Here is a 21,163-nt window from a genome sequence, read left to right on the forward strand (position 1 = left end):
TCTTCTGTTCCTTGTTTGCGGTGCTACAGAGCTCAATCAAATAAAGCGTTGCTGATTGAGGCGGGGTCGTTGCAGAGATGTCCCCCGTCTCCCGCGTGACGCGGCTATCTCAAGTGAAATGAGCCGGAAAAGCTGCTGTCATGAGGTGGCAAAGGAGACCCAGAGCGAGGAGGGGAAATGGATTGAAGTCAGAGCCAGATCTGACTTTTGATAACAGGCGAGCCGGCCTTTGTGTGAGCGGACACGCTGATGTGCAGTTAGCAGGGGCAGTCATCCTCGGAGTCGATATAAGTCGCGTGAACCGTGAAGGGCGGAGGTCAGCGGAGGTCAGGTGCTCGCTCGCACATCAGCGACGTGGCGGTGGAACAGGATTGCCACGTGCTGAATTGGAAACAGCATCTTCAAATGCGTGATATGAATACATTTGAGGCGGCATCTGTTTTTCGCGGTGAAGTCATTACACTGGAGGTGGTCGAGCATGAGTTTTCATCTATATGATGTGACCCGAGAGAGATAAGAAGCAACTGAGGTGGCATCGGGGTTGATTTGGTTGCGGAAAGACCGGTACACAGATTCATTGTTGCGAGAACGTAAGAATAATGTCTCCACGGTTTGAATTTTGGGCTTATTTGTGCAGCTGAACCTCTCAGAGGTACTTTGATCCTTCAGATGCAAACGGCGGCACTATTTCTCCTGCGAGGTGTTTTGCGACCAACCTGGGGACTTTGAACAATGCAGCGACAGTCTCCTACATCAACACCAGACTCAGTTGTGACTAATAGTTGCTCCTCTTGTGGATTTCACTGCAGGGGAAAGACAAAAAGGTAGTCGACTGCTGGAGGAGGGGATACGTAATCTACTCACATCGTTCAATAATTTACAATCATCTCGTCAAATCTGAGAAAGCACGTCACTGTGAATCAAAATGTCGGGATGTTTTTTTTTTCTTCTTTTTAATGGACCGCTCTACATCCAGCCTCAAACTGATCAATTCATCCTGGAGGAGGATTTTATGTTCGATGTGGGAAAAAAAAAAAAAAAATCCTTTGGTTATTGGCTCTGCAGGCCCTGAAACAGGGGTTGGGGGTTGCAGCACCCCCCAGCGTTATTATCAGGTCGGAGAACCTGATGGCCTAAAGTGTAATTGCTTTAATGGTGAAAAAAGGGCGAGGGGCAGTTTAAGGGATTGATTAAGGGATTTGGTTTCACGCTGAACAAACCAAAGGGGGAGCCAAGGTCGCAGCCAGGGGCCAAGGCAAACAAATATACCTGTCAGCTCGCTCTCTCACCCGTGGACTCGCGCACTTTTGCACTCACGTACACTCAAAGAAACAAAAAGTGCATCGCGAGTCATCTCACGCCTCACAGCTTTTTATTCACCCGCAGACACTCCAACGGGAGCTGGAGCCGATTACAAACCACGCAAAACAAAAACGCATATCTTATTTGCGATTGACAGGACATCACCCTTAAACTTCAGTGCATAGACTTTGGTATTTAATTCCTTAATTGAGGCAGAGTTGGGGTCTTCCAAGCAGACTTCCAAAGAGTTATATTCATACATAAAACAGGATGCGAGGAGCGCCGCTCGGTTGTGGAACACGCCGTCCCTCCGGTGCTCATCAGTTTAAGGATCTTATTTCAGAATCGCAGGAAGAAAAAAAGGGGGGTCTATATTTATAGGATTTTAACATTTACTGTCACCGAAGCCTTAATTTAACAAAGCTGCTGTTCAGCGTGCGGCACACGTCAGAGTCTAAAGGGCCCTGAACGTCAGGAAATGTATATAATGGATGATTGTTTACCCTGCAGTTCTAACTCCCTGACTCCTTCTCCCACCCCTCCTTGTTTCCCCTCCAGTGAGCGACTGCCGGGCACAACACAGGGTCAATGCCACCGCTGGAGACAGTGGGCTGTAACCGAATTAGCAAATTCAATCTCCTAAAACGAGATCATGCTTACTTTCGAAAAAAAAGAAAAGAACCCACGCCACACTTTTAGCGTAATTGCCCGCACAATTATGTTAATTCAGAGGTTCTGTACTTAATGCAGTGCCTGTTTGTTCTTAACCAAAATCCTATGCTAATTTAGAGGGAAAGGTTTCTTCATTTGAGATAAAAGGCTCAGATAAATTGCATGTCTCTCTCTCTCTCTCTCTTTTTTCTTTTTTTTTTTTTTATGCCCCACAAATGCCTCCAAGTATTTGTCTCTAGGAAAGCGTTCTGAGATCAAATATTCAGTCACAGTTAGAGCCGATTTATCGAGACGCCTGCCCGAGCTTTAGGAGTATTTCTAAAAATTAAGTGAACATCCACAAATATATTTTTCTCTCTCTGGATTCTTAAAAGTCTCACAAAACACATCTGAGTACAGCCACGCACACACACACAGTGCTTCCCTTTCTCTTAGAAAATGTATTTGCCTCTGGCCTCTGCTCCTCCCAGCTGGTCACATCTGTGTGAACAAGCAGAACAGGCGCAGCCGTACGGCCCGCGTGCTGCACTCATGAGCGGCTGTTGCTTGGCAACCTTAAAACTCGAGGTGATTGGGGATGTCTCGCAGCTCGGCGAGCGGGTAGGGTTAAACGAAGAGGTGGCGGGTTTGAGGTAAAAGGGCTGCATTCATCTGAGGCTAAGCAGCTTCTGCTTTTAGTGCTACTGCCTCGACATTCGGCGCTTTCTCATTGAATTTTTATTTTTTTTATTTTTTCCCTTATCCAAATGGAGAATAGAAGGTGCCGCCATGTGCTGTATGGATTTTAAAAACCCCTTGAGGCAAATTTGTGATTCGCGGTTACATAAATAAACTAACTTGAGGTTCTGGATTTTCTGCTAAGCTGCAAAATACTGATTTATGGGAGTCTTTAGAAGGTTAAATAAATAGATTGGGTTTTGAACATTTATTACAGCAGGAAAATGACTACTGCATTTGCTAATAATGGCATCCGTAGAGAGGAAGGGTGTGTGTCTGCTCTGTGTTGCGGCAGCTGGGATAGTGCATGTTCGTGCATGTTCTTGCATGCGAGTTCCTCTCTACAAATATCAAAATAGGCAATAAGGTAGTAAGAAATGGTGGTGGAATGACACAGATCCCGCCCTGTTCCTGCAGAAGCCTATCGTCTGCTTCATCACAGCCAGTCGTGTCGAGATTCCCGAAAAGTTTCAACCAATTCAGCGCGGCTGCAGACTGACTTCTGAGAGGAAGACATCACGCTAATACACAGGATTTCGATGAGAGTGGAAGGTTATTTAAGGATTCAACAGTAAATTTGCATTTATTCAAAGTGCACTTGTGGGATGAGCTGGTGGCATCGCATCACTGCGCTCTGGATTAAGCCGTCAAAGAAGTTGGTGTCAAACCGAGCACATGCAAAAAAAAGTGTCTCAGCTCTTATTTTGGGGCGAAGTTTCTGAACTTTTTTAGTGTTTTCTTAAAAATCAGATTTGACTGATGCTTTTAAGTTTTATGTCCCAGTGACCTTTGAGTGTGAAGTGTCTCTCTCCCTATTCATTTACATAGAGGCTTGGTCTTATTAGCCCAGAAATAACTGCCTGGGAGCGTTGCCAAGATGTCTGCCGGGTGGCAAGATCTTGCCTCAAAGGACTTGTGTTTAGATGGCGTTTTCTTTTTCCCCCCCCAACAACTTTACTGAGTGAACGCTGCGAGCAATTACTGTTGCCTAAGATGAGGCTGCTCTGGTATAGCGGCAGCGTACGGTGTAGGATGTATTTTTCCACCAAAAAAAAAAAAAAGTCAAGAGGATTCACCCCCAAGAGTGTGAGAGCAGAGAACCAAACATGAACGTTCATGGTTGAAGCCTCAGACGGAGATTAGTCATCTTAAAAGTCATACTGGAGACTTTCACAGTGAAGAGATGTCCTTGTGTTTTGGCGTCCGTGCACAGTGCTGCATATTGTGTGTATACAAGTGTGTGTTTGTGGTAATGTGTGCTACACTGTGTCATCATGCCACCGTCCTACTGCATAGCCAAGGGCAAGCTATCATAATTGCTGCAAGTGATTCAATTATGATCCAATTCTATCTACTCCACAGGGGGGCAAGAGGTGCAATGGGGACATTAGAAATGGATAATTTACTTCCCTGTCAAGAGATGTACACTGCTCCTTCTTTTTTATCCATGACAAAACACACACGATGCCACGCGCCCGCCGACACACTGCAGCAATCCCAAACAAATATGTACAGCTGTGGGTCTCAGACTGCAGTTTCTCTTTCAAACAAAAGGAAATGTGTATTTTTCCCCCCCATCTTTTTTTTTTTTTTTTTTTTTTCCCCTCCTTCTGCGATGTCTCATTGGGTCGTGGCTCCATTAACTCTATAACTCTCGGAGGGGAGCTAGCTTCATGCTACATTAGGAATATGGCCTTATGGATTTCACATTAAACGACTTTTCTTCTTTAGCGAATCTCAACGTTAATAAACACCGGAGCCCGGCAAATGACGCTCGCTCGCAGGAGAACGCACACGAGTCTGCAGAACCTTCTGGAGAAAATGCAGCTGTGGCACACGCCGCGGCGTCTTAATGGTTGCTGCGCTGGTGTTTATGGTCATAATGTGATGAGGCCTGCAGTCTGGCGAGCAGCAGTCATGTGTGAACAGTAATCACGCGGTGTCACTCATGTGCCCGAAGCTTTCACTCAGGAATCAATCAGCCTTGGGCGGCTTACAGGCAAATCAACACTTGCACAGGTGGACAGGATGGACCGGCTGACTGGCAGCTTATTCTGTCTGTCAGCAGAGAGTTGAGGAGAAATCGAACACTGCTGAGCTGCAAACTGGGCAGAAGAAGAAGAGATTCTGTGACTTTTTCCAGAACGACTCCCCGACACACACACACACACACACACAAAAAAAAACCCACACAAACTTGACACTTTCCATATCCATGAAGCTTGTCCCCCCCCTTCCCTCCATGCAGGACTATCTATATGTGGAGCGAAGAAATCACATACATGATGAGCTGTCTTAATGGAGGGAATCACCAGCCAGGTGTGAAGGGAATGATGGAGGGTTAGTGCAGCATCAGTTGTCAGCAGATGATGGTTTCCAGTCTTTGCAAACTGATGCTGTAATTTTGAATAGCAGCAGTGGGTCACACACTGAGACACTGTTTTTTTTTTGGGGGGGGGGTGAGAAGGATGTTGAAGAGTGGGATCTACTCCACCACGCTCCTCCATCTGCTCCACACACAGTCTGACATGGATGGACCGAGAGCTTCGGGGGGGGGAAATGTGCGTTTGACGACGCGGTTCACCGTGTGGATTTACACTGCAATTAAAAGGCTAATTAAATGCCCATTGCCTCTCTGTTTCCTGGTAATGGCGCTGAATAAAACTCTTTGTGTGGCTGTGGAGAGCTGTGGAGAGCTGTGTATGACTGCGCTGCCATCCAGCTGAACTTGGCCCATTGTCTCGCATGTGGCTGCAGAGCCAACCCCCGCGTGGACAAGCGTCATAAACGCTTAACTGCCATTTTTACAGAGCTGTTACAAGTCACGCAGAGACACACAGGGTGTCCCTAGCAACCCCTTTTTTTTTTTTTTTAGAAAAAATAAAATAAATTACTGACGTTGTAATTTACCACTGAGAATGCAGTTGGTAATTAGCCGCAAGTATCAATAAAGAAGACTGCGCACAAAAGCAGCCGTGCATCCACGGGGACGGACTGTTATGATGTTCATTTTTTGGTGTGGTGGTGCAGTTCTGAGCACTGCAGGGCTACTTCTGCACACATCATTCAAACAAACACGAATTATGGTCCGTTCCTGCTGCAGAACTCATTCAAACTTCATTAGCCGCCCGGGCACAGAGGTGCACGATGGCAGTAGCAGAATCCAGTTGTGATTTAACGGAGCTGAATTCAGCCATCTTTCACGTGGGCACATGGTTTGGAGTGTGGAGGAGGAGGAGGAGGGTTGACGAGTGATGGCGCGCTGGCTCTCATGGCCCCTAAATGTGGGAGATTCATCATTACAGCATGCTTGTCATATCAAGGTACTGTGGGAAATAAGCATAGCAGCACAGACTGGAGCGGGGCTTTGCACCAGTTCTTTTTAGGGGCTTAATAGCCACAATATGGTGTAATAGCCACATTGCACAAGCTGCAGTTTTTATGATAAAGGTAGAATGTGTGACAAAACAGCTTTATAATGAAGTGCTGAAGTGCTGCAGAGATGCCTGGCCTGCACATCTCAGTTGTCAGGTAAAAAAAAAACATGGTTGTTCGGTACAGAAACAGAAACCACAACAAAGACTCACATCATCATCATCATCATTTTATTTGTTTTTTTCAGCAAAAATTAAAATTGTGATGCGAAAGTGGTCGTTACTGCTAATCGTGTCTCAGCAATATGATTTCTTTTTAAACCACATTATGCAGCCATATTCCTTAAACACTTCAACTCTGCAAAAGCATCATGGTAACTGTTAGCTTTAACTGTGATGGCCTCTGCACCGGCGATACTGGCTGAAGGCGTTACATGTCCATATTTCACAATCTTGTGAAATTAATGATTTATTGCCACTCAAATTTGGCACACTGCTCCCAGTGACTCCAGGATAAACTGCTCAGATTTTGGTGGTCAAAGGTCGAGCTCCTGTTTTTATTTTTTTCTTTACATCTTCAAGCTCCATGTTGCACTGAAGCTGCACAATCAGTGATGCCTCTAATCTGACCACTTTTTTAAGTAACGCCCAAGGATTCTTCGCCATGCAGACCAGGGAAATCGAACCAGCGACCCTCCGATAACAAGCTGCTGGCTCGACCCCTGAGCCACAGCTGCCCGATGCCCCCTGACATCATAATATTATACATTCATTGTTCTGGCCATCGTTCAAGGAACAGCTGCTTGTGTTTTTTCTACTGGCGAAATACTGCATACTGTTTTTTTTTCTTGCATTACCGAAAACACTAAAGAGGAGAGAGACGATCCAAACTCATCATCGCACACTCACGTCAGCAGAGATTTGTTGTGTTTCTCCAACTATGTTTAAAGAAAAAAAAGAAAAAAACAAGTACGAGATGAGACAACCAAAACGATGAATGAAAAGTGCACCCTGAAATAAAAGTCAGACCCGGTGTCGTTTAGTCGCTATCGTTTAGCATTAACAGAAATAACAACTGTTTCTCTTTCTCTCCTACGAGGAGGCCTCGTTCCGCATCTCCCCTGAAATCTCCCAGAAGTGACTGTGACAGCGAAATATTTTTTTTTTTCTTTTTGACATTTCCTGTGACCAGAAAAATCTTGCAACAACACATTTGCCTCACAGAAAAAAAAAAAGAAAAGAAAGAAGAACAACTGAAAGCGGGCTGAAAACAAGAGCGAGGACTCTGTGCTCCCGGGGTTGTCTTCGGAAATCATGCTGGAGACTCCCTGCCGTCAGCCATGTTTGGTGTACAGCGAGGGGGCACAAGCCGGGCCAGGCTGCACAAAAATAGCTGCGTTACTAAGGATCTTATGGGGGGGTTTGGCTGGTCATGGCTCCCCTGGGGAGGAAATAGTGATGTGCTCTCTCACACATATACACACTCATAAAAAGGAGAAAAACCCACTGGTCATGCCGTAGAGGTGCAGAGGAAGGGGGGAAGAGAGAAGGACACAGTGTAAGATGAGTTTTTCTGTGCCCTGGAGTGTCGTAGCAGCGATGGAGGAACTCAGGATGGACAGAGAGCGAACAGTTGATGTTCAGGGACGGGGCGAGGTTCACATTTGCAGCCTCTCTGTCACCACAATCGTCTTTTGTGTTGTTTTGGTTGCAGCTGACAAAAGATTATTTGAGGTGGGGCGTCAGCCAGGTCAGCTTCTTGGCTGTAAAATCCTTCCCACTCACAGTGTGAGTCAGCTTTTCTTGTATGTGGGCAGTGAAGCTGATTCTAGATAGGTAGATAACAGAGATGCAGCCCCAAAAAATAGAAAATGTAAATCGGCTATTTATTGATGTATAAATACAGAACACACCGGGCCAAACGTTGGACATCTGAAACGTTTGGGGAGACTCGGACGAGTTCGGGAACAAATCTGTTCGGTGTGTTCAGCTGTGTTGGAAGCTGTTGGAACAGTGTCTGGTCAGATTCAAGTGTTGGACACCCTCAGATACTCTGATTAGTTGTGTGCTAGCTGTTCAATGACCATTCTGATTGGTGGTGTGCTAGTGAATAAGTGCGGTGTGTGGGAGAGGCGGAAGTGGCGGTGGTCTGCACTCGTGTTTTGGATTACGAGACTAGCACCACCCGATGTTAAGAAAACTGCATCTCCTGCAAGCGCAGAATGTACACGCTACTGTATATCGGCAGCCGTGGAGGCGGTATATTTCAATGCAGACGAGGGGACGGAGTGGTTGGATAAAGGCAGCTGGCTGTTGGTTTGAGTCTGGGTGATGTGTTTGGATGAAAAAGACCGATTAAGCCACGCACACAGTCAGGATAATGTCATATATACAGTATGCATGTATGTAAAGGAAAAACCCTTATGGCTCCCTAATGAACTAGAGATAAGCAACTGTGTCATTAAGGAGAAAACTTAAGCAGCCAGTGTGCATTAATATCGACACTTAGAACAATTACATTAGCAGTAATTAAGGGCGGGTTATAAGACAGTAAATAGGTATTAAGTTACTCAGCAGAAAAGTAAATTCAACCAATTATTTAAACTAAGTCTGCAGTACAGTGTGTGTGGCGGCTGCACTGCAGTGTATGTTTGGGATACGTTAGATGAAGGTTGGTGAGAACGCTGGTCACTTCTGTATTATTGTGTTGTTTTTTTTTTCCCCCATCAGTGACTAATGCAAATAGGGAAGATTTCATATTTCTTCCCGTCGACCTCCATCCCAGAAAAGTCGTTTTCATTCTTGCTTATTATGTTTTAAAAGCAGCTTCTCTAGTATTCACAGAATCGATTCATTCAGGGTGTGCTTACTCACCGCGTGTCTGAGACTGATGCACATTTCATTGCATCTGGAGTCACACTTACACCTTCTTCTGCATGCGAAAGTTATTGCAAAATGCGATGTGTCTCCGAAACGTCTTCAGGAGAACAGATGAGGAATTTTTAAAGGCAGTCCTCGGGCAAGACGTACATTTTTAATATCATTTTTATAGATAATGATAGCCGGGAACTCCTACAGGATACGTTTGGTGGTGCTTCAGAGCTATTTCATTGGTGAATAATTCATGATTAAGAAATGAAAGTTTGAACTAATCCAATTTGAATTTTAATCTTTAAGGCCAAGCATAGAATGATTGAAGTGAAGTATCCAGATGCTGAAGTCGATGCTGCTGTCGGTGAAGCTGATGGCGACTCAGTCAGAAACCTTCACGTCACACCACAAAAAAAAACAGCTGTGAAAACAAGAATCATTGTTCATGCAAATAAGCCCTTGTAGAGCAATTAGCCATGATGAATATGGACCATATGGACCGCGTGAAGAAAAATGATTAGCATGACACGGATTGCTGTTGTCTGTATGTGATTGTACGAACGCATGCGAGCGCATTTTGTGCGTTTGCATGTAAATGAAAATGGTCTTTCAGGATGCGTCACGTCTTCCTCGTGTCCAGGTCTGCTTTGTTTTTTTTCTTTTCTGTCTGCAAACGAAGGAGCTAATGACTATGTCAGGTTGTGAAGCTGGCATTTCCCCATTGACATCCTCAATCCCCCATTTACATTTCATATCTGGACATGCCACTACCCGCAAGGCCCCATGTGAAAGGCCAGGCTGGATTAAGGTATCACTGTGATTGTATGCTACCTTATGGACAGGCAGGCAGGCAGAGAAGACCTAAATCCCCGTCTGGAGCAGAGCAGGTCTCAAGCTGCCGGTAAGCTCTCATCAGTCCAACCCTCTGCTTCACAGCTCTCCCCCCTCTCATACCTAGGAGATCAGGCGTGATGCCATGTAATGGTGGACATAATTGCTTTGTCCTCTATCTATCTTTTCCCTCTTCTCCCTCTCTGGGCTGGAAGTAACCAAATGAAATGAGGTGACACGCGAGGAGAGCGAGGAGTTCTGGCACCGTCAGGAAGCCCAATCATTTTCTGTCTCACGTCCTGAAGCAAATGTCAGCCTGGCTCCAATCCGACAATATTTAGTTGGTATATCTGGCAGTATTTTTCCTCTCACCCACATACATCTGGTAGCTTAGCGCACGTCGACTGTTTTTTTTTAATACTGATGCAATGCAGGAAGTAGCAGATGCTGCGTGCCGAACGAATATGTTGTTCTCTCTCTGTAACACGGCTCATAAGCCCCTAAAATCACGCTTCAGTTCTGAAAGCTCGCTCCGCAGAACTGTAAATAGCCGGTATCAAAACACGAGCGAAGGTAGTACAGTAATCCCACCCAGCGCAGCCAGTTGTCGGGATTTTCCTTCCTCTCGTTAGCTCGATACTACGGATAAAGCGATTGTCTTATTTTCCCTGTAACACTCATGAGTCAGAAAATCTGTTTCTCATTGTTGCGGAACCGTCCTCCCCAACCGTGAAGGATAAGGATATCCAAGGTCCCTTATTAGTATGCACAACAATGCATCATATTTTTTCCACCGTGTCTCATTTCCAACCCTGCAAAATGGGGGAAGGAATGAAAAATATGCGGGAGATTACCACGTTAAACAATTTGGTTCTGCTTAATAGTGACTCCTTTGATTCAGACCCCCCCGTCCCGCCAAGATGAGCGTGGCTGAGGAATGATTGAGATGCACGGAGGAAGCTTGTTCCCGGCTGCCTGCTCCTGCTAAAGCAGGGCCCACTTCACCATAATAAGAGGTCATCCCTGGAGGAGTGTGGAAATGTGTCTAATTAAAACAAAATGCTTTATCAAGAGCCGAGGCAAAGTGAGCAGCTCCGGTAAGGGAAAGGGGAAAAAAAAAAAAGAAAAAAAAATAGCCAGCAATTTCCTGAGATTCACATTCTGATAAACATCTTATTAGAACAGTCGGCTATCTAGTGGAGGTGCTCTGCATTGTAAGGAGGAATTTTACTGGTTCTCGCCGTCGTGTTTGTGTGTGTGCGTGACTGACAAACACTACTACAACAAATCCTGAGTCTACCTATTTCGTCAGGCATTTTTGGATTTTGCTCACCTTGCAGTTAAGCGGGAGTGTAAATTACTTTGCGCCGTGGGCACAAAGTACTTAATTGTTTTTTTTTTTTTATATCATCGTAATTCATCTCCGCCGACAGCTCAATTGTGGCACTGATGTGTTGAAAGATGGACCATCTGTACTTCCGCCGCTCTTCCTCTCCCTCTCTCCCCTCTGTTGCTATTTTCGAGGTGCCATGTTTCCATACTGATGCCATCTAAGTCCGTGATTTGTTTGCCACGAGTGTGATGTGTGAGATTACAGCGCGATGGCTGCGGCTCGTGGAACGCCTCCAAGCAAGGACAAAATAATAATAATAATAAAAAAAAAAGGAATACAATGCCTCGCTCAGCAAACACATCGGAGCAGCTTGCAATTACCACGTCTCCTGTGATTGCATCTCTGTGGAAATTAATTGCCATTTTAATTTAGTTTTTCCATTGACAAATCCCGACGAGCTTAAGAGGCGACGCTGCCGATGAGAGACGCGCATCCGGGGGCCACAGATCAGGCGCGTTATGTTCAATCGTACTTCGGGGCGGCTTGTTTTTTGTTTTTTTTCTCTCTCTTTTTTTCCCCCTGAAGAGGAAACAGAAAACAAAATCACAGCTATCAAACCTCTTGAAAATACACTCACTGAGATCACAGCGCTGATGTGTATCGAGCTCTCATTCAAATAGCTGCAATTTGTTAACTAAAACTTCAACCGGGGCGTGATGGTGTCATTTGACTCCCCCCCCCCCTCCCCCTCTTCTAGTAACTTCCCGTGTGAGATGTTTTCGTCCTCAGTGTCGAGCAGGAAAAACCAGCCGATCATCACCGCGTGGTGGAGGGCTGCCGAGGCTCCATCAGTGGGCCATTACATCGGTAATGGCCCACCTGTACGAACGTGGTCTCTGTGTGAGAGGAGCGTATGTGTTCGCTCACTGATTGCGTGTGGCTGTGGTCCCCGGAGCCTCTTGAGCATGTATCCGGTGCCCACTCCAACAGGTGCATGGTGGGAAGTAAGCAGCGGGGGCGGACTTCCATAATGGAGCTGGTTCATAATGCCACACACGTTCACAAGTCCCAAGACACTCGGTGCACATTCTTGGTTCTGCTGCTCACGAGTCTGTAACGATAACTAAAAATAAATCTAGTCTTCTCATCACCTGCAGGAGAAGGTGAGAATGTAATGTTTTATTTAAGTATGCATGTTTTACTGTTATGATTAAACTTGTGGTGCTAACATTTACATTAATGTAGCAACAGAAGAAATTAAAATAGTTGATTGCTGGTAGAGATTTTAAGGACTTTGAGTACTGAAACTTCTCAAATAAGAAATGAAAGAAATATGAAACTATGTTGAAGAGCCTTCAATCCTGTTTATCAACCTTACTGCAACAGTCATCCATGTTCATGTTCTGTAGTTTTGACTCCTGGTCTTGGATGGAAGATGCTTCACAAAGGAGGAGAAGGGAAGAGAACGGAGAGAACTGAAGTGTCTGGTGAGTGCTGCGTTCAGTGAGAGCTGACCTGAATTCAAACACACAGACGAACACCCTCGATGTGAGTCATCTCTCGCTAGTTTACGGCTCATATGAAGTAAAGTAATCCGACTGTTGGGGAGAGATCAACACTGTGGTCGAACTTGCTGTGCTGGTGGTGAACACACCATTGAACAACTGTGGTGGTTTTCAAATAAAAGGAGGACTGATCAGTTACAAACCCTCTGAGCGAGTCGGGACTTTTCAGTTTTATACAAAGACGTTTCTTTACAAAGACGTGGGGGGACAAGGAGGCCAAAAAAAAAAAATGTCAGATCTCGTCCTCAGCCTTGAGTGTCTCTCTTCTCCAAGTCTATATTTGCTTCACGAGTTTCCGGTTATCAGCAGCCAGCAAGTTTCAGTTTTGAAACAGAGCAATGAGGTCAGTCAGATGCCGACAGCTGCAGCTCGCTGTGCAGGTCGACGACCACAAACTACCCGTAAGTTTGAGAGCAGCCACAGGTTTCAGCTCTTCTGCTGAGACTAAGTTTAGCCTGTTTTTCCTTTTGAATTGAATAATTACAACATTTATAAGAGAGGTAAGGTTCTTGGTGTGCCTCTGCCATTATTAAAGAAAAAAAAAAAAAAAAAGCATCTGACGTGACTCGGCTACAAACGTTCACAGATGAGGTAATGTTTTAAAGTTCATAATGACCAAAACGGTTTCACCCTGGAACAGAAAACACTGCAGCGTACAGCACTCGGAAGATTGACTGACATATTTGGTTTTTCATCTAATTGTTTCCTGGTATTTGTTTTTTTTTTTTTTTCTTCTCTTCTCTGCAGTCGGGCTGATTGCTCACACGGGTCAGAGAAGAGAGGGAATGGAGCTTCAGTGGAGCTGACAGGTTGCCACATTCCCTCGTGATATCTTCAAATACGGCCGCAGGGAGAGAGAATTAAAGGCATCACAAGAGGCCCCCTTTGAAACCTTCCAACTTAGTATGAAATCACTGCGTGCGAGCACTTTGATCAGCAAACGGTCAAGCGGCAGCCGTGCAGCCGGCCATCTCTCCGCATTACCGTTTGGGGGCCTGCGCACGGCCCTCCACCTGACCGCGGCTGGATTTTGCCCATTGAACTGATCTTCCAACAAATAAAGCTTTAGTGCTCTGCCACGAATTACGCTCCTCTATCTCCCCGTCACACATGCCTCGCAGCGCCACGCCACCTCTACGCCTGCACCCGGCAGCCCCGCGCACCCAGAGATAAACAGTAGGCACTGCACATCACACAATCAGACCTCCAGCAATTAACCTCCTCACCCACCGTGGGCTTTGAATCCTGCGAGCTTCTTGCATCACCTCTCTCTCCGCTCGGAAAACGGCGTCTGCCTAACCAGGCCCGACTCCAAATGTTAACATAAATATAAAGTGACCGGCGGCTCGCCTATCTGACAACACCCTAATGACTGATGATGTGTGCTTTGATTTCAGAATCTGGGGTGGAAAGGCGCCAGGACTTAAAGTGGCTGAGTTACACCGCTGAGAACAGGGGCCATCTTGACTCAGCCCTCTGCTTTTTTGTTTTTTGTTTTGTTTTCTAAGAGACAGGGTTGTAATGAAGCTGTGTGACAGGAGGGTGCATCTCTAAGTCATAAGCACATAAATAAGCAAACGCTTTTTTTTTGTTTGTTGCATCAAATTGAGGTGCTTGAAGGGGAGCAGAGACACAGAGCTGAGTACGATATGCGTGCAAGCGGGCAGATTTTCCACTTTGGATTGCTTCTTCACATGATGCCTGTGCGTCTTGGTTGACAGGCAAACTAAGGAAGTTTGCAAAATTATGATTAAAAGGCTCAGTGCAGCTACTGTTCTCACAACTTACAACGTCACATTTCAGACAGTCTGCTTGTATTTTCTTGTTCACCATCACAGAATCTGCAACCGGCCTCGGTCGCTCGATACGTGTCCCAAAGTGAGATATGACTGATAAGAACTCCTCTGTGTGTAATAACACAGCTTCACCTTGCAAAAATGGCTTAATCTATCATTTCTTTGCACACACACACACACACACAAAATACTCTTCCAGGCAGTCCTGTGCAAACCTTGTCCTTTCGATATGAATTGAGTTATGTTCCAATCAAACAAATCACGGCTTGTTCCAAACATGGCTGCTCCAAACGGTGCCGTGAGTAATGAATTGAAAGAAGTCTGTATTTGATTACCCCCGGGCCGGCCAGGGTTGACCAAGATCCATTTGAGAGGTAGTGCAGTGGAATTCCAATATGGACGCCCTCCAGCTATTGACCCTGTCTTTAAGTGGGCGCTGTGCTTTTAGTGTACTTACACTGGTTGTTCCACATCTTCTTCCTCCTGGCAGTTTTGCAATACTTTTGATGGCAGACACTGGCTCCCTTTTCCCCACTCTGCATTATTGATGCATCAGAGGATGTGGATAGCCTACTTTTTTTTGTCATAACCCTCTATGGGCACGGATGCAAGGAGAGAAGGGAGACGGTGTTGGTGTGTTGTGTAACTATCTCAATGTCATGACTGTGATAGAAAATTACATAAATATATATATATTTATGTTGCGTCGGTGCAGCTGATGGTCTCAGCCGTGCAAAGGGAGCTCGACGCTTGGCAGCCAATACTGAGATCAGCCATGAAAGATTTATGATGTATGAATAAAAATGGAAGGAGTGATAGGCGAGGACTTGTTGGGTGCCTCCCCGTTGAAATAAATACAATATAATGGTGCCTGCAGCCGAAGTAACACGACGACTCTCACATCTCAAAGTTAGATTCGGCAGCACGGAGGTGAAAAGATCAATGCACCACCATGAATCTGTAACATGTTGTTTCTATATCCAAAGTGCCTTATTGTATCAGGGAACTCTGGGATTTATATTCGAACCCTGATTGAACTCCTCACCCTGATGTGGAGGACACGATGTCCCAGATGTCACGGCAAATTATAGGACAAAGAAACTTGGGGGAAATCATGTCTTCAAATCCTGACAATCTGGGTCTGTAGGTCAGGCAGAGCGCCAACCCACCGATCAGCCGCCACACGATCAGCGAAATTGAAAACTTAACGGTGCACTATGTAGTTTTTAGGAAGAAATTTCAATCAGAAGAGAAAAAAATCTTTGTACCTAAACAAACTAATTTAACCAACGATCTTCTTTTGTTCATGTCAAACTCACCTTAACGGTGGAATGAACTCCTGACCAATGTCAGGACAGCGGAATCACTCACCGTCTTCTGCAAAAGACCAAAACAAAAAAAAAACAGTACACACTTGTGTATTTGTATCATCAGCACTTCAATCATAGCACTCATGTACTTAGAGGATCTTTGATAAATAGCAGTCACGATCCTCAGATGAGGGCTTGAAAATTGTTTCTGTATCTCGTTTTACTCCATCGACAGGTAAATGCCCTGAATGTAAATTATAAATGTAAGCGTGAATGTAAAGGACGACACAACTCCATACTGTTTCACTTGTACGGGTTTACTTGTGGCGGACCCCGCCACCTCCCAGCTCCCAACAGTCCTCTGCTGGACCTCATTTTCCTCCGAGCACGGCTTGTTTATTCACGCTAAACACTCCAGAGTTCGTATTACAACTTCGTTAATATCGCAAATATGAGTTTGAACTTCATCTCCAGAACTGCGTAGTGCGCCTTTAACGTCTTCCTGATCAGTATCCGTCTCCACAGTTGGAAGAAATTCCTGAGCCGCTCAAGTCCAGTCCAACTGCTGAGAGCTGCGATAAATAAATACATCTCTGAGCCAGAGAGAGGAAATCCAGAAGAGTTTATATATAAATATAATATTATATATATAAAAAATGAAGTAATCATAGAAGAGAGAGAGAGAGAGAGAGAGAGAGAGAGAGAGAGCAGGGACAGGTTGACAGTTTGGTCTATAGATGGCAGTAGTCTAACAGGAACTGAGCTGGATGGCAGAGAGTCGCTGTCTGTGTTCAGTCTGCGCCGCGGAGACAAAACTGTGATGGGTAAGAAATATTTCTTATTATATATAAAGGAGAAAAAAAAAACCCTGATGCATTATCCGATCGCCTGTTATCAGCATTGGATCGATTGGTGGGCTGTGCTGTGAGGAGTTCCAAGGGTAAAAGCAGGGGATGATGGGAAATTCAGATCTGTAAATAAAATAGTTATCCAACCTGTAAATCATCAGGAGGATGTGCGAAACTTCATGCTGTCGGTGAGGTGCTTCTTATGTTCCCGTCATGTGATCGAAGGTTTGTCATCCTTATTTATTTATTTATTTATTTATTTATTTATTTAAATGTCTTGTGCAAAGTGTCAAAATGTTGATATTTGTCAGTAAACCCTCTGAGTGATGTCCGCGTATGTTCTCTTCCTGGATCCAACGCGTCGCCGCTCCTTCAGCTGATCCATCATGAATGTTTTATTTTTGGGCGGAAACAGTTAACTCGGTAATGAGAAGGAGTGTGTGAGGGGGCTGGGTTTAAACGCGCAGAGTGCCAGTGGCAGCGTACACTCACACACACTCACACACACACACACTCACTACTGTACATTGATGGAGCCGCTAATCTGTGTCAGTCCGGCAGAGCCCCTGTGAGGAAAGAAAAAGCCGCCACGCTTTTGCGGAGCTCTGAACTGACGCTGCGAGAAACCAAACCCAGCTCCACCGCTCGGACGATGGCGAGCCCGGCCACGGCGCGCACATAGACCTGCGTCCTGCTGCACGTACCCGGAGGACGCTTGGTGGGGGGAAAAAAAACCCGAACTGAAGGAATGTGCCGTTCCGCTGTCACCGTCCTGGTAGAGTAACACCAGGAGGAGGTTCGGCTCGGATGGTGACGGCTCGGTTCCGCTCCGCTGTCAAGTTTTTACGCACCGAATTCGCGCTAATGACGGTTTTTTTTTCTTTCTTTCTTTTCTTCTTTTTTTTTTTTTGGTTGGGTTTTTACTTGAATGAATGACGCCGCAGCCGAACAGGTCCCGCAGATAGATGCGTTCAAGGAACTGGATCACGTAGATTTACTGAAGCATCTCCTTTAAAAAAGAAAAAGAAAAAAAAAAAACGCAGGCGTTTTCCAGAGAGAGCGTTTGGTTGGAAACCTTGGAGTGTAGCGCATCAGTTAAAAACCCAAGAAGAGCAGCAGCAGCAGCAGGAGGAGGAGGAGAAGGTGGAGGTGCTGGAGGAGGACAGGATAACCAGGAGATCCAGTTTTTAAACCAAGAGGTGAGTGACGATCAACGCGCTCGTGTGTTTGGCTTAATCTGCCTCCAGCGTGCGTAAATATTTGTTTAAATCTCGTTTTACGAGCGGCCGCACCGGCTAATATCCGCCACTGCGGAGCGACAGCTGGAGCAGAGAGGCATTTTTCATTTTCAGGCTGCAGGCTCCGATCAGGTAGCTTCAATATTTCATTGCAGCTTTGCCACACAGGCTCACAATGATGTGAAATGAATGAATGAATGAATGATGATGATGATGATGATGTGTGAGCATGAAATATATATATTTCTGCACCGTGAATGTGTGTGTGAGAGTGTGCAAGGTGCTTTTTAAGCTCAGGTGTTGCTCCAGAAGAAGTCTGGATCCTCTCTGTTCTCATTCACTTACAGCTGAGCCGCCTCCTGATGCAGCAGCGTTATTGAGTTACAAGCTGTCTCCTCTTCAGACAGGATACTTCCAGTTAGCATCACTCCTGCTGCTGCTGCTGCTGCTGCTGGTGGCGAGCTGGGTTCTGGTTTGTGTCTGTTGGATCCTGCTGTGAGACGATTAGAATGAAGTTAGTCGACCGGTGGAGTTATTTTTAGAGTCCTTACGTCCTGATGCTCGCAGTCATCGCTGTGCCAGAAAGATTCGGTGCCACCGGTAGTGAGGAGGAAAGCCGGAGTGTTCACAGGATTTATATGTAAAGAGGCTTTGTTTTGTCTTTATTCCAGATGTGATACGCCAGCTGTGTGTCACTGCAACAAGTGAACCTCGAGTCTGTAACCGGAGCTCATTAACAGTCAGACGTCTCAAAAAAAGCATCTCTAAATCACAAGGTCACTGATCTACTTCACATCATCTCTGTTCTATAAATATCTCGCCAGGTTCATTCTCTCCTTCCCAAGATCGCAACAGAATCCCTTCAAAAGAAAGAAACAACCTGATTTATTGTCGCCAACTGGCATCATTTAGGATTCCAGATCGGCAGCTAGACCTCATCTGTCCCCTCTTGAGCAGATGCACCTACAAATCTTCATTCTCTTGTCAGAGTGCCAGCGCTCCGCCGAGCACCCGTGACAATGACTCTAAAGAAAATAAATGTTGTCTTAAGTAGTAAATTGCCTCACATTTGCATGAAAATAACTTACATCTGCCACGGCTGACGGGCAGCATATTAATCCCTCTGCCCCCCGTGCAATCAAAACCCGCTCCTTCCTGGTGAAATCAGGTTTTTTTTTTTTTCCTTTCTCTTTTTTTTTTTATTGTGCATGTGAAGCGTGACCTGCTCACATCATTATTTTAATATCCATCTCAAAGTGAAACAGCAGTTTGACCCCAAAGCAGCCACCGGGGGTGGAAATTGCTGCCTTTTGAAGAACAAACCAGCACTCAGCATTGGTTTGATTATCACATGCTGATTATATTCACCTAATTAACTCCAATCTAATGGGGGGAAAAAAAAAGAAAAACACATCAACTGATAGTGTGCCACTGTGCAATCAGCCTCCGCTGACCAGCAGCTGCTAAATGACTCTTTTATACACTTCTGTTAGCTCTGCTTTGGCTCAAATGTATTTCCATCAGCTGAGAAACCTGCGGCAACTTTATACGACTAAGTTTATTGCTGCCAACTCGTTTCCTTTTGAGGACGAGATCATAGCTGCGAACTGCCGTTGAGAAACATTTTCCAAAGCTGTTGTTGATCGTCGCAATTTATTCTGAGAAGCAACAAGCTCGCGCCCGGTTTCATTCTCTCTCTAAATAATGGAGGATATGAGCTGAGATGTTAAGAAATTCTGCTCAATGAATCACTTTCAAGTGGGTGCCTTTTGAAGGCGCGCCGTCCGAGCAAAGCCTTTTTCTCGAGGAAAAAAAAAGCACAACATCACACGTTCAGCCCAATCAATAAGGTTAACCTCGCCGAGCTGGAGAGAAATTGCCTCGACTGGACGAACTTGGACGTGGCCGTGTGGAGTAAAGGTTGATGTTTCTCTGCCACCACCTCTCCCCTGCTTCGCCTCTCCGCGGGGGGGGAGTGTGGTACTTGATTGGATTCACGGTGCAGCGGTGTGGTCAGCGAGGTGTTCTGCCCCCTTTTTTAAAAAATTTTCTGATGTTGGAGTGATTTGCATAAAAAAAAACCCCATCCCATCTTGCCTCCTTTAATGTCGCTCAATAGAAGATGGATTTATTTCAGTCGGGATCGTGCAGGACGACGTCTTCACGCGTGACCTCTGACTGTGTTGTCTGGCGTTCTGAAGAGGAACCTGCTCCTCTGTGGATGTTTTCCAAGAGCCTGTCATTGCTCTTCCTGCCGTCAGCATCTCTCTCTCTCAGCGTCTGCGACAAAACTGTGATTGGCGCACATGGCTCGAGAGCGTCCTCTGTTGATGGAGAGTGACGAGGCCCGAGCGGCGAGCCGAGTTAATGACTCTGCCACGACGCGAGCGCGCGGCCTCTTCGCTCTATTCGCTGCTTATTCCTCTCAGTAGCTCTGATGGAATTACTGACTTCCCTTTTTTAAAAATGGCCTTATGAGTCGCTGCTGCTTTTTTTTTTAAAATTTTTTTTTTTTCCTCTCTTTTCTTTCTTGTGTTGCTGTGTCACCACCAGCATTCACACAGCAACACTGCTCGCTCGCTCCGCTCTGGATTCCCCCTCGAGGCAGCCAGACTCACCACAGTTTAGCTTGAGAGATTTTGACAAGTCGCTACGCATGCAGGCAGAATCCTTGACCTATTTCTTAATGAGTGAATACTGCAAATGCACTCAGCGGCTGTGTATTCTGTATAACCCCTCTCCCCCCCTCTCTCCCTCACAGCCACCCCCACCATCCCAACTGTCTTTTTTGCTTGCACACACTCACAGCCGTGAAAACACATGCAGATAATGGTGCTTTTGTGAGTTCACTGACTCATTCTCCAGCAGATATATAAGGTCCTCCCTTTTTTTATTTTTCTCCCCCCTCCCTAATCCGCTGGAGTGTACAAATAGTTGGCGAGTGTGTTTTTGTTCTAATGAAACTGTCCTCCTGGTCTCCCCTCGCTCACTGTGGGGCTGTTTATCTGAACGTCTCGACTGTCCAGCTGTCACAACAGAGATCTCAATCTCCATGACCTGCACACGCGCGCTCGCTCGGTTGCTTGTTATGTGCATGTTTTGTGCCTGGAAATCCTTCGCGTTTTGTTTATGGCGAGCGAGCGCGAACGTGTGAGGATTGACGCGGGGGAGATCTGGATCTGTGGTGACATTGATCAAGTGGAGTGCAGCCAGGGAGAACATTCAGTCTGAGAGGGGGGCCCGGCTCTGGTCGGCAGTGAGGAGGAGGAGAAGAAGAAGAAGAAGATCAAAACTGGCTCTTTTTCT

At 45.7% G+C, this 21,163-nt stretch overlaps 1 protein-coding gene and 1 long non-coding RNA gene across 6 annotated transcripts in view; both read left to right on the top strand.

Annotated features, from left to right (window-relative positions):
- The first annotated feature begins 9,496 nt into the window (after window positions 1–9,496).
- LOC119022732 lies at window positions 9,497–15,743 on the top strand. Of its 2 annotated transcripts, none has more exons than XR_005076059.1 (3): window positions 9,497–12,587; window positions 13,413–13,841; window positions 14,063–15,743. It is a non-coding gene; the product is annotated as an uncharacterized LOC119022732 (long non-coding RNA). The 2 variants fall into 2 exon arrangements; XR_005076060.1 differs by having other exon boundaries at window positions 9,497–12,263; window positions 12,510–12,587; window positions 13,413–15,743.
- Window positions 15,744–16,544: 801 nt separating this feature from the next.
- Window positions 16,545–21,163, top strand: part of plxna2 (plexin A2) — a 183,337-nt gene continuing 178,718 nt past the window's right edge. Inside the window, exon 1 of one of the 4 annotated variants that reach the window (XM_037103945.1) lies at window positions 16,545–16,595. In XM_037103945.1, coding sequence (XP_036959840.1) covers window positions 16,592–16,595 — 4 coding nt within the window. In that variant the 5' untranslated portion in view covers window positions 16,545–16,591. Of the gene's footprint in view, window positions 16,596–16,672; window positions 16,845–17,054; window positions 17,819–17,892; window positions 17,990–21,163 lie in introns of those variants that run through there. The other 3 variants (XM_037103944.1, XM_037103946.1, XM_037103948.1) reach the window with 3 other exon arrangements.

The sequence above is a fragment of the Acanthopagrus latus genome, chromosome 7, assembly GCF_904848185.1.
Source record: "Acanthopagrus latus isolate v.2019 chromosome 7, fAcaLat1.1, whole genome shotgun sequence".
NCBI classification, from domain to species: Eukaryota; Metazoa; Chordata; class Actinopteri; order Spariformes; family Sparidae; genus Acanthopagrus; species Acanthopagrus latus.